Here is a 13,913-nt window from a genome sequence, read left to right as displayed (position 1 = left end):
CCCTGACCTCCCTTTCTAGCCTGCTTCTCCTCCAACTCCCCCTTTCCAGTTTTCCAGGTGCTCAGGCCAAAGCCTCAAAGCCTCCTTGGTTCCTCTTTCTCTCACATTCAATTCATCAGCAATTCCCATGGGGTCTAACTTCAAAATAAATTATCTTACCACTTCTCCCCACCTCCAAAGCCACCACCCTTGTCTGAGCCATCATCAGTTCTCGGCTGGATTATTGCAGTGGCCAAAAGCTATTCACCACCACTACCATCCTGATCCAAAGGGATCCCTTTAAAATCTAAGTCTTACTTATTTGTTTGCTTGTTAATTAATTAATTTTTATTGGAGTACAGTTGATTTACAATGTTGTGTTAGTTTCTGCTGTATAGCAAAGTGAGTCAGTTATGCATATACATATATCCACTCTTTTTTAGATTCTGTTCCCATATAGGGCATTACAGAGTATTGAGTAGAGTTCCCTGTGCTATGCAGTAGGTTCTTATTAGTTATCGATTTTATATATAGTAGTGTGTATATGTCAATCCCAATATCCCAATTTATCCCTCCCCCTGCCCCTGTCCCCTTTGGTAACCATAAGTTCGTTTTCTATCTGTGAATTTCTGTTTTGTAAATAGGTTCATTTGTACCATTTTTTTTAGATTCCACACATAAGCGATAAAATCTAAGTCTTTTAAAATCAACACTTCTGTGTCCCCAAACTTTAAATAGCTCCTTATTTAACATAGACTAAAAGCCAAAGTTTTTGCTTATACCTGCAAAGCCTACATGACCTGTTTCTGCTCTGGCCATATCTGAGCTCATCTTTTGCTAATTTCCCCCTAGAACCATCCTTTCCAGCCACATTCTTGTTGGTCTTCAAACAGTCCAGGCATGCTTCTGCCTCAGAGGCTTTTCATTTGCTATTCATGCCACCTCCATAAGTCTTTGTTCAAGGGTCACCCTCTTACTGAGGCCTTCTCTAGACATCAAATTTAAAATTGGGACCCCCTCCCCCATTGCCAACAACTTTCGAACTTCATTCCCCCTTCCCTATTCTGTTTTTCTCCATGACATTTATCACCACCTGATACACTGTATATTTTATTTATTTATCTATCTTCTCCCCGACCTGGCTCCACTATTTTGTTTGATCTTACATCCCAGCATCTAGAATAGAGCCCAGAAAGTAGCAGTCACTCAAATATTTGTTGAATGAATAATTTAAAAAGTAAATGAATGAATGAATGAATGAATGAGTCCCAAAGAGGAAGCAGCTCTGCTAACATGCCCTCCTTCCTTCTTCTGATCTCACCAATCAGAAAACTCACTTCTTCCATGGTGCTGTAGCAGAAATGCCTCCATGTGCCAACATGAGACTGGGAAATAAGTGTTCCCCCAAAAAGTGATGGGGGAAAATATAGAAACCCATTACAAAACATCTTCTCAAATCAGACCAGTGCTGGCTTTTAAGACTGGGGAAGTGGAGGAAAGATTAGCCTCATGCAAAATCTTCCAAGTGAAGAACAAAACTCAGGTTTTTAAGATTAACTCAGAGAAAGAAATAAAACGAGACAGTTGTGTTGGGAAGGAGGAAACACCTTTATGCAAAATCTCATCTCTAAGTGCCCACCTGTGGTCTTTAAGACTGGGGTAAAAGAATTTAAAAAAAGTAATTACTTAGATGAAAGAATAAAATTTACAGGTTTTGATGACTAAAATAAAAAAGAATATGAGAAGGAAGAAGTAAAAGAAATGAATGAGATCTGAAGAACTGGATACATAAGAGGCAGCTTTATTTTCTGGAAATTTTCTCAGAGCCTTTAGTTCTTTAAGGACAAGCACTTGGAAGGAAAACAAAGCAAAAGAAAAAAGAATGAATGAAAATATTTGTGGAGGCAAATGTCGAGTAGATTTATTTGTCTCACAACCTCTGCCCAGTCTGTGGCTAACTACATCCTCTCAGCTCTGCCACTGCTCTTCTCAGAACCTCAGATAACATCCTAGTGATGAACTAAGCATCACATCAAGTACTGGGTTATATTAAACCCCAGGCTGATGAACCAAGCTTTCTGCCAAACCTAGAAGGATGGCCAGAAGTACATGGTGATCAGGTTTTGGTAGTTTATTTTAGAGGCAATATTATAATAAAAATATTTAAGAAATAATTAGATGATGAAAAGTATGAAATAATTTTTAGGTCAAATATTTGAGAAATAATTTTTAGGTTATTCAAAAGTTACATTATTATAATGTGCTTCAAATAAGGAAAACTGAAAGTGTTAATTGTACAGGAATGTGAATAATGGCTAGTATTTACCATGATTGTATGTTAGGGAGAACTTACTTTTTATATAGTATATCTCATAGGATGGCCATTCACCTTCCTTTTGTGACAGATTAATATAGAAGGAAAGCTGATTTCCATACGTTGCGTGTTGGGCTGTCATCTAAGGCGATAGTTCCACCTAGCCGGGGGGCATCGCTCAGGGCAGAGAGATCCAGGGAGCCTCAGTGTCTGTGTGTTATTAGGTCCAGTCCTCCAAGGGGTAAGAGCCATCCATGGCTGCAGATAAGAGCGTGGCTGTTGGAGCGGCACGTATGCGTCAGACCGGGGGTAGGTAACTGTCCCACCTACAGCCAGGCTCACCGGAGAAGGAATGTGAGTTCTGTAAGCTTCAACAGGTTGTATGATAAGAGGAAGATAAACAGCACCCATATTTTCTTTTTTTTTGCCAGAACAGGAAAGCAGGTGAAAAGTCAGAATTTGTGCATACACTGTGTCTGAGAGACAAAGCATGAGTAACTGAATCCACCATGATCTCTTTCTTGTAGCTGGTCTCCCCATCTCCACTTTCGGTTTCTTCCAGTTTATTCTCCACGTAGCAGCCAACTAGATCATATCCCTTTTTGATCAAAGTCTTTCTCGGTCAAGGCCTGGAGGTCGCTTGCATGATCTGGCTGATGTTACCTCTTGCTTCTCACCACCAGCTCTCTGCACAGCTGTCCTCCAGGCCCACTGGTTTCCGCCACTGAACCAATCTCTTTTCTGACCCGGGTCTTCACTCAGCCAACTTCTGCCCATTCTCTGGGCCCTCAGGTTCTCAGAGAGCCCTCTCCTCGCCCCCTCCGCGCCCCGCCTAAGCTATGTTCTCCCCGTAATTGTCTCTCATGGTACTGGCTTCCTCTCAGTCATAGTACTATTGCCATTTGTAATACTACGCTATTCATAACCTGCTTAATGTCTGTCTCCCCCACTAGACTGCAAGGTCTTTGAAGGCAAGAATCTTATTGGGTTTGTTCACTATTTTATACGCAGCTCTGAGGAAACAACTGGCCCTTGAGAAGGATATAACCAGCGGACTCCAGGGCCCTTGATATCAAGTGTCAGTGTTGCTTATTCTGTAGTATGATGCCTATGGAGACGCAGAGATGAGATGACCAGAGGAAATTATCAGAAAAGCTGAGTCCACCTAACTGGAGGGCAACCAGGAGGCATGTGTGGAGTGTGTAAGCATTCCTGGGGGACAGACATTCAGAGGGACTGGGTTTCCTGAGGTCAAGTAGTCTGGGTGCTTGGACCATGGCACTGGTATGAAGAGGCGCAGTGAAAGAACTTGAGAACATCTGGATTACAGGAAGCAAGGAATGTGACCTTAGAAAAAGAAAGTCTTATTAATTATAAAAAGGTCCCCCACCTGTTTAAAAAAAATTTTTTTTTCTAAATGATTTTATTCTTCTCTCATAATGTGATAGTCATTCATTTGTGAATTCAAGTTTATCCAACAAACATCTGGGGCAATGTGCTTTGCATCAGATAGGGCTAAAAAGGATACAAAAATCTCACTTCTTTTTTTTTTTTGGCCATGCCAGCGTGCCTTGTGGGATCTTAGTTCCCAACCAGGGATTGAACCCAGGTCCACAGCAGTGAAAGTGTGGAGTCCTAGCCACTGGACAGCCAGGGAACTCCCTCACTTCTATTCTTAAAGAACTCAGCATTTAGTGTGGGGTTTTTAATATGGTAGACATATATTCAAATCATTACAACACACAGCTGCCTATGATAAATCCTCTAAGAAGGGCAGAAAAATCAGATGTTCTAATAGTATGTGGTTACACAATCAGCAGTACCCTAATTTATTGACTTTCAGAGCATTACTTAGGACTTAACCAGTGAACTAGAAGTGCAGAACGAAAAAGACTCAACCAGGACTTCCCTGGTTGCGCACAGCAACGAAGACCCAACGCAGCCAAAAATAAATAAAAATAAAATAAATTTTACAAAAAAGTCTAAAAAAAATAGAAAAAGACTCAACCAGTGGTGTAATCCAAATATTAACAAATCAGTACATGTCCTGGCCAATCAGAACATGTCTGACTAATCAGCTAGGACTCCCAACCAATTAGAACAAATGTTGGCCAAATATCAGCCACACTCAATCATTGAACACCTATCATGAATCAAGTACCGTCTTTTTAAAAAAATAAATTTATTTATTTATTTATTTTGGGGGGCTGCGTTGCTGCGTGAGGGTTTTCTCTAGTTGCAGCAAGCGGGGGCTACTCTTCGTTGTGCTGCACAGGCTTCTCATTGCGGTGGCTTCTCTCGTTGCAGAGCACGGGCTCTAGGTGCGTGGGCTTCAGTAGTTGTGGCATGCGGGCTCAGTAGTTGTGGCATGCGGGCTCAGTAGTTGTGGCTCGCGAGCTCTAGAGTGCAGGCTCAGTAGTTGCGGCGCACAGGCTTAGTTGCTACGGGGCATGTGGAATCTTCCCGGACCAGGGCTGGAACCCATGTCCCCTGCATTGGCAGGCGGATTCTTAACCACTGCGCCACCAGGGAAGTCCCTCAAGTACCGTCTTGAAGGGGTTTTTAGTCTGGTTAGTATGCTATAAGTGAAGCAGGGATTACAAATAGTTTTAAAATTTTAGGCTGAATCAAATTGATAGATAGTAGCTCCCGGGAAAGCTGGGTTAAGGATTCTAAAGCTGTGTGTAGGCTCACGGTGCAGGAGTGTGTGATTGGCATGTGCCACGGATGAAGAAAGGAGAAATTGTAGCACATGTGCCATGTTCTTTCTTATGATTAAACAAACAAACTTGCATTCAAATCCTCCTTCAAGCGCTTAGCAAGCCTGTGCCTTTGGGCAAGTGGCTTATTCTATCCATGCTCACATATCTTCATTGTAAGAATCGGGTGGTAATACCCACCTTGTAGGATAGTTGTATTAACCAACATTGTGTGAGAATTCCCTTGTATGAAGTGACAGCTTCCATGAACAGATTTTGCCCACTGTAGGATGGGGGTGAGATTCCAGCCTCCTGTGGAGGTTAAAGGCAGCAGGAGGCAGGAAAGGGAAGGGGGAAAAGCCTAAAAGTGGGACAGACCCAAGAGGGTCCTCGTGGAGGAAGACATAGTGGTGGAGTGGGAGCAGAGACCTGGGAGAAGAGACGTGCCTAACAGATTTTTTTTGGTGAAATGCTATGTGCCCTGTGACCTCTTCTCTCTCCCCTTCGAATCTTCAGGAAAACTACACAAGTCACAATATACTTGGTCCACTGGATTGTTTTTTGGAAGCTGGTGAAGGGCTGGGTTTTGGATCAAGTTTGGCAAGGGTCCAAAACAGTGTCTTCTCTGTAGGTGATAAGTGCTCAGTAAATGGAACACATAGGAACAAACTATGATGAGGGCCTAGAGGAAGGAGGGCTACAGTGGCCAGCGTGAGTCTGTCCTTAATTACACTCATTCATTCTTAAATATACGTTCCAGCCAGAGACTTGTTAAGCAGCATTTGTTTCCATCTCAGGGCCCAGAAAACGTTTTATAGTCTAGGCTAGACTAGTCTAGAAAGTTTTATGGTCTGGAAGTCTGTATGAGTCTAATCTGGATGAGCCCTTGTGTTTTATTAGAGGTTGCTCTGGGAACATAAACCCGTCTGTCTTCGTGATAAGCCATTCAACTCCTGGTGGTAGAGTCAGGTTCTCTGTGATGAGAAGTGAATATGCCACTTGTATCTGCCCTTTTCGAACTTCCTGATCCAAATGCAAGGCTGATATCATAGGATCCTTGACATTTGCATCTCACCTCCAAATCTTTGCTGAGCTCCTCTTTTGCTTTTCTCCATCTCCCTGCTGTCATTGCTATTTGCTACAGTATTTTCTTTTTGCTTTTTGATCTCATACGTATTGCTCCCTGATTCAATCTCTTTGGCACCCCTGTAGCAGAGGGTACTGCTCTGAGCCTGAGGTGGGTCTACCAATGAGTTCAGACTTATCCAGGCCCTGCTGACTGATATAGGAATGGCCACCCTTGGAGGGGCTGAGGCGCCTCCCGGGAGAGCTTAACTTTAGACGCACTGGCAAGTCCTAACTCAGGACAACAAGCTCAGCTCAGGAGCAGAGCTTTGGTCCCTAGAAGAGAAGGACAGTTCCAGGTAGAGCAGAGCCTGAAGCCCCTCCCCTTCACCAAGAACTTAGGTCTGTATCCTATAAATATGTGGGGTGACTAGTGTAGCAGAGACTGGCTTGATGTTCACCAAACTGTTTCCTTTTCTTCCTGGGCCCATACCTCCCTGGCACACATATTTTGTGTCTAAGTTCTGGCCAAATAAATGTGGGCAGAAGTCACATATATCACCTCCATGCCTGGCCCATAAAACTTCTTGCATGATCAGGAGATGCAATGATCCAGTGGGGGAGTTGAAGGCCCTGGGATGAAGAAGCACCAGGCAGAAGGAGCTGGGTCCCTGAATGAACTGGAGGAATAGAGAGTCTCAGGGCTGCCTGTCCCCGCCCTCGCCTTGACCGTGACATGAGCAGAAATGAACTCTTATTCTTTAAAACCACTGAACTTTTGAGGTTGTTGATAACAGCAATAACCTTGCCCCGATTGACTCACTGGGTAAAAATAAATAGCACTGTTTAATGAAAATACTGCATTTGACCTTGAAGAATAGGCAGCACAGCATTTAGTTTTCTAATCACGTATAACATAAAAAGAAGAAAGAGACAGTCTTCCCCAGTTGTCACTGCACTGAACAGCTCTGACATTTCAATAGCACTCAAATATGAAGTGGCAGTGACTGCTGGGAGATACAGGAAGAAGTAACGGTTTTTGAAAGGAGGCAGAAATGCCCATGAGGCTTGGCGGTTATGGCAGTGCTGGGAGGGAGGGGTGGCCGCTGCTATGCACACAGTGGTACTTGTTCCAAGAGGAAGAGGTAAAAGCTAGTGGGAGGGGCAGGACCAGCAGAAGAGGCCACGGTGTCTAGGGAATGGGAAGTACCAGGTGATCAGATTTGCTTATGAGCCCATGGAGGACATTTGGAGATTTTTTGAGCAATACTTGGGGCATCACAGAGGTCATAAAGAACCAGCAAATATGGGTTCCCACCACAAAGCATTGGAAACTTGGAAGGTTAGGGAAGAACAATGCCACTGCAGATCCTTGTAGGGAGAAGAGGCTCTTCTGGCTTCAGCTGCGATCTTCAGATATAGAGTTTCTTCTCTTCATGGCAGGCACAGTGGTCAGGCAGGGTAGGCTGTCCACAGGCTTGTCTCCCCAGCCGACCCTTGTTTCACTCCTCTGGGAGGTAAGCCAAGTTGGGAAGTCAGGAAGCCTGGGCGTTTCACTTTCCAGGGCGCCCTCAGCGGGTGTCTGTGCAGCAAGGCACTCAGTCAGCCAGGAGACTAGAGAGGATGTCACAGCTTTTCTTTAGGTTAAAGGCTACGATTCTGACTTGTTTGGTGGCCGCTTTGAATCTTTTCCTTTAATTGAAGAAAAGGACATTAAATGTGAGAATCACTGTTTTAAGCTGTGGTTTCCATGTTAAAATGGAAAATAAAAAATATGGAGGGGATGGGAGAGATTTCCAGAGGGGGCCAGACTGTCAAAGAAGAGGAAGGGTCAGGGAGCCAGAGGGAGGGATTCCTGGCATCTGCTTCCCCCTGAAAATCATTTCGGCAAAACTGGGGTGATGACTGGGGGTGGGGAGAGGAAATGCCATAAAGATTAGGCCTAAAAAGGGGCTAGAGATGCCACATCTAGGGGATGCATATACCCTTACACATGTTTATGTGCACACACGTAAGTGTGTGAACCCACACGGGTGCTTTGGGTGACGATACAGTTTGCAGCAAAGTTTTAATCAGACTTTGTACAGTTTTATTTTACTTTCATCACATAAGAAGGGACTTTCCCTAAGAAAAGTGGACAGATTTTTCTCCTTTCCTTCTCTGCTGTGTAACCTGTCTAAGTCCACCTGCACCCTCTCCTAGAAACCCAAGTTCCTATCCTACAGCAAAAATGGATCCTACTCACCTTAAAGGTTATTTTTCTCATATCTTCATATCTCAAGAATGTGTTCCAGTTAGCTAATCTGATTTCAGGCAAGCCTCTACTGGTTTATTGTGACCTGTAATGGGGCTTCTCTTAGATGACCCTCATAGATGCAAAATGTGTTTTTTAATCATACCTCCAGAGAAGTGCCAAACAGTAGAAGTTTCAGGTATTGTAGTATGCAGAAAGAATAAACAAATAAATTACTAACCCATTAAAGTCTTATTAAATTTATGATTAAGTTATTGTCAAAAATAATAAATTGTTAATAAAAAGAAGTGCTAACACTTATAAAACACGAGGTGCCACACACTGTTCTAAGTGCTTTGCATGTGTCCATTTAATTCTCAAGACTACTCTGTGGAATAGGAACTATTTCATCCCCAATTTGCAGATGAGGAAATCGAGGCAGAGAGAGATTAAGCAATTAGCCCTAGATCTGGCAGCTAGGAAATGGTGGAGTCCATTTGAACTCATGTGGTCTGGCTCCAGAAATCTGCGCTCAGTCGGAGTGAGTGACATTTTTGCGGGGGGAAAAGGGTGGTGAGGGTCGCTGTTAGAATCTCTGGGACTGTAACGGCGGCACTGTCCTAGGACAGTTTCTCACGGGAATGAAGCGGTCCAAGTGACAGGTATCTTAGAACTTTTGTTTGACACTGAGAAGTCACATCACCTTCACAGATCTCAGTTTTCTCTTTAGTAAAACAAGGAGCCTCTAAGGTCTGTTTCAGTTCTAAGATGAATAATATCTTCAGCATTCCTGGACTAAAATGCCGATCTCCTGGTGCCTGTGGGGAAGAAGCAGGTCTATTCTTGCTTCCTTAGACCGTTCAAGCTAGAAGCTGCGGGGTAGGGTGCTGTGTGGATTACCTGGAAAGAACTGGTAACCAGAGATGAGGCTTAGAGCTCCAGGAAACCTCGACTTTTACCTAAGAAACATAGAGAAACACATTTACTAGGTGCCTACTGTGTGCTGCGTGTTTTAAACAGATTATATAATATCATCCTCACAATACGCTCATGAAGTAGGTGGTACTGTCTCCATTTAAAAGATGAAGCTGAAGGTTAGCCATACCGAGTGACTTGCCCAAGATGGCCCAGCGAGTGATGGATGCAGGCAGGATTCAAATCCCGTCCGACTCCGCCCACACGCATTTCACAACCCGGGCCTACTTTACTATCTATTATCTCATTCCATGCTCACTGCAAGCCTATGAGGTGTATTATTTCCCCATTTCACCGAGAAGGAGAGTGAGGCTCCGAGTGGTGAAGTGACCTGCCCAGGAAGGGGGTCTGTCCCCGAGGGGGCGGAGTGGAGCGGGAGGAGAGCTCACGTGGCAGCGGATGCCGCAGCCTGGCCCCTCCTCCCGGCCCTGCCTCGCGGACCGGCTCCCACCTTTGCAGGTCCTGATCCCACGCACCCCGACTGCGAACTACACTTCCCGGCAGGACGCGAGAGCGCGCACGCGCACCGGGGCCTCCGCCATGGCGACCGTGCTGTCCAGGGCGCTCAAGCTCCCGGGTAAGAAACCGCAGCCCCGCGACCACCCCGCCCCCGCCGGGCCTGGGGAGATGGGGAGGCGAGACTCCGGGGGCGAAGCCGATCGGGGTCTGGCCCCAACCCGGGCGCAGCTGCAGGCGCGGGGAGGCGAGGCGCTGCAGCCCCCGCGGGCTGGGGTCCACGCGCCACCAGGGGGCAAATGAGGCGTTCGGCGGGTTGGGGGTCGCCGGCGCTGGGCGAGCCTGGGAAACACGGAGGGGGGGACGCTGGAGGCGCGTGTGGATGGTGGCTCGGCGCTGCGGCGGCGGCGAATGTCAGGGAGCGCGTCGCCACTGTCCCCAGGGCAGGGCGGTGAGGTTAGCATCCTTTCCCGAGCTACGCGAAGGAGGTACCGCAGGGTCTCCAACTCCTTCCGGCTTGGGCTGGACCTGGGCGGGGTCAGGGAGCGGCAGGATGGCGAGTGACACCTTGGAGCAGCCTCACCACTTGATGACAACATTAATGCTGCCTTGAGGTAGGTGGGACAGGCATTTCCCCTCCTAAAAAATGAGTTATTTGGCAAATTGACCTGTCCAGGGTCGCGCAAGCAGTATTGGAAAAGCCTGGACTTGAACATTTGGGGGGGGGGTCTTCTGACTGTAGATCCTGGGCTTTTGGTTCCACTTGTTGGGCCTCTGGCTCTCGAGCCTGAGCATTTATGAGGGAAATTATTTGGCACCTGCAAGTTGCAGATAACGGATGGACTATTCTTTCAGGAGGCACTCGTGGTGATGTCAACTTCCAGAGCTAATTCAGTACTTTGGGCAGCAGCTCCAAGTTTTTTGTTTTTGTTTTTCCTCTTAAACCTCCAGCATGGGACTGTGCTACTAGGAACGTGCTATTTTAATAAAAGTATATTTATTCTGCCCAAATAAATTTTAGACGTTAAGGCTTTAGAAAAATTTATGGTTTAACCTAAATAAGTTTTAAATATTAAGCTATAAACATTTGTTTGATGGTAACTTAAGGTGTTAGTGGGAAAAACAGTTGTTTTCCCGGCTTGGGTCGAAAGTGCTAGTTGGGTGTCTGACAGACATCCAGCATAAGGCTTCAGGGGAATTACTGGGTTCTGTTTCTCAAGGAGTTTCCAGTCTGCTACATTGTGGCACGGATGACACTGGGTTGGATATGAATTTGGTATGAATTTTCATTTCTGTTCCCAGATTTCATGACCTCAGACACCTTTTTTTTTTTTTTTCCCACATGTGCTCAGTAGAACATCGGAAGGAACACTGATAATATCTCTCTTGGAATGTGTATGTAACATTAGAATGGAATGGGGGACATGTCCCTCTGCCTGCAGGATTAACTTTGAAGAGAGTAGCCTTGTGTATCCTTAGTGTAGGATGATATCCTCCCAAGGGGTAATGGGATGTCAGACATATTTAGCTTTATTTCTTGTTTTCTTTTAGACTCCTTGCCCCCCTGCTTCCCCTCCAGCAGAGGTAATTGTCATTCTCAAAGGCTGGGAATGCAAACAAAATCCTGCTTTTGAAACTCTTGAGCTCTTTTGCATGAGGAGGCTTTGGTATTATTACTCCTGGAGTATTCAGTTGCAGTCACTTGGTCAGCCGACAGCGTAGGGGAAGCACAGTCTGGTCGTTGGGCCTGTGTTTGGGTAGCAGCAGGGCCCTGAGCACTCAGGAGTGTTTGATACTTTTAGGCCCAGGTACAAAGGCCATATGTTCTTTTATGTGATGTGGGTTTTTTGCTTTTTGCTTGTGCTTTTGCTTTTCTCCCTCTTGCCCTTTTCTCCCCTCCACCCCAAATACAGTTTTTAGGTAGAAGTTGCTTTCTTATAGCTCTTTTTGGATACCCTGTAATTGGGTCTGTGAAGCTGCTGTCCTGTTTGGGCTACTGTATCATGTTACCTTAGTTAACATTCCCACTATTTTTTTTTTAAATTGAGTATCATTGACATATAACATTATACTAGTTTCAGATGTACAACCTCATGATTTGATATTTGTAGATATTGCAAAATGATCACCACCATGACATCCTCACTATTTTTACGTGTAAGGAAGCAGAGTAGAATGGTGGTGAAGAGCATGCGACAGACTTGGGTTAAATCCACTCTTTATCAGATTAGTTACTTATTCTCTTTAAGCTTTAGTTTCTTCATATGTAATAATAATGTTATTGTGGAACATTCCCTGTATGCCACACAGTAGGGTTATTTGGCGTAGTAAAAGAGATGGATGTCCTTAAGAAGTTTGTTGACCTTTGACATGTGTTAAGTATTCAGTAAGTGTTAATTAACCATTCTTTTTTTTTTTTTTTTAATTTATTTATTTATTTATTTTTGGCTGTGTTGGGTCTTCGTTTCTGTGCGAGGGCTTTCTCCAGTTGCGGCAAGTGGGGTCCACTCTTCATCGCGGTGCGCGGGCCTCTCACCGTCGCGGCCTCTCTTGTTGCGGAGCACAGGCTCCAGATGCGCAGGCTCAGTAATTGTGGCTCACGGGCCCAGTTGCTCCGTGGCATGTGGGATCTTCCCAGACCAGGACTCGAACCCGTCTCCCCTGCATTGGCAGGCAGATTCTCAACCACTGCGCCACCAGGGAAGCCCAATTAACCATTCTTATCTTCATCATTAGCACCATGATCTTTACAAATGTGTTACCTTGAGGAAGACCTGATGTAATGTGCATATGACAGATGTCCATCAACCTGGTGAAGAAAGAACAGTTGCTGGGGATGTATTTCAGTCTCGTACCCTTTCACCAAGCTTAAGATGGAAAGATGTTTGGTCCACATGCATAGAATGAGGTTAATTAGTAACAGAAGGGCAGTGTGACAGTCATAAAGCAGGGGGTGGGACAACTTATCTCTTAAGAATATATATTTTTAGTCCATTTAAAAGTTTAAAGGTCAAACACTGAAGGGAATATAAGAGCATAATGTTATTGTAATGGTTTGTTTTATTATATGTAACTTGGAAAGATTATGTGCCCCTGGATAAACTAATTCATGATGCGATTGATTTACCTTTAGTTGCTGTAGAGTGTATAGGATAGTCTATGTAAAGTGTAGTGCATGTCATAGAATAGTATATATTATAGTATGTTTTCCTGAAAACACTTGGGGGTGGTACAGTTGCATGTCTTTCCTACTGATGTTTTCCTCTATCCCATTTTGGGAATGCTATTTACCTAGTAACCCCAGTCTTCCTATAAGGAAAAGTGACAGCCATGGAAAGCTCTTCTATGTTGATTTATTCTGAAATCAGTGTCCTCTCTTTATTCTTTGAAAACCTTTCATTGACTAAAAATGTGAGTGGTAGCTGAAATCAGCAGACAAGAGGGTGGGAAAGTTGAAGCAAGGATTTGGTGTCTACTCCTCAGCCTGAGTATAATTTTAGGCAAGTCAGCGTACTGTATACCTCTTTTTCTGTGAATAGACAGAAAAAAAAATTTACTTAGGACTTCTCTAATTAAAACTTGCAGTCTGTAATAATTAAGCTGAGGCTTGTCTTTGCACTTTCTGGAAAAATATATATTAATAGCGTTAAAGTCAGTATTTATCTTCCTCTATAATTTGGGCACGAACACGTCGCAATCTTCTGTGATCCCTTGAAGAAAGCCTCTGCGTTCTTGCATGCTTGCCTCTGTACTTCAGAAGTGTCGTGTGTGGGTCAGTTCTTGGACTTTGCGGCCCCCTCTTCTTTCTCTGAGGATTTTTTTTTTTTTTAATTTATTTATTTATTTATTTATTTATTTATTTATTTTTGGCTGTGCTGGGTCTTCGGTTCGTGCGAGGGCTTTCTCTAGTTGCGGCAAGTGGGGGCCACTCTTCATCGCGGTGCGCGGGCCTTTCACTATCGCGGCCCCTCCCGTTGCGGGGCACAGGCTCCAGACGCGCAGGCTCAGCAGCTGTGGCTCACGGGCCCAGCTGCTCCGTGGCATGTGGGATCTTCCCAGACCAGGGCTCGAACCCGTGTCTCCTGCATTAGCAGGCAGATTCTCAACCACTGCGCCACCAGGGAAGCCCTCTGAGGATTTTTCTATTTTGCCGCACTGTCGTTTAGAAACGTATGTTACTGTGGAGAAGGTA

The 13,913-nt window shown here is 44.8% G+C and overlaps 1 protein-coding gene across 1 annotated transcript in view; it reads left to right on the top strand.

Moving 5' to 3' along the window:
- The first annotated feature begins 9,623 nt into the window (after positions 1-9,623).
- FAM234B (family with sequence similarity 234 member B) overlaps positions 9,624-13,913 on the top strand; it is a 37,130-nt gene continuing 32,840 nt past the window's right edge. The window contains exon 1 of the mRNA XM_007196046.3: positions 9,624-9,842. Coding sequence (XP_007196108.2) covers positions 9,665-9,842 — 178 coding nt within the window. The 5' untranslated portion in view covers positions 9,624-9,664. The remainder of the gene's footprint in view (positions 9,843-13,913) is intronic.

The sequence above is a fragment of the Balaenoptera acutorostrata genome, chromosome 11 (genome assembly GCF_949987535.1).
Source record: "Balaenoptera acutorostrata chromosome 11, mBalAcu1.1, whole genome shotgun sequence".
Taxonomy (NCBI): domain Eukaryota; kingdom Metazoa; phylum Chordata; class Mammalia; order Artiodactyla; family Balaenopteridae; genus Balaenoptera; species Balaenoptera acutorostrata.
Note: the sequence above shows the minus strand (reverse complement) of the source record. Positions and strands in the feature narration are given on the sequence as shown.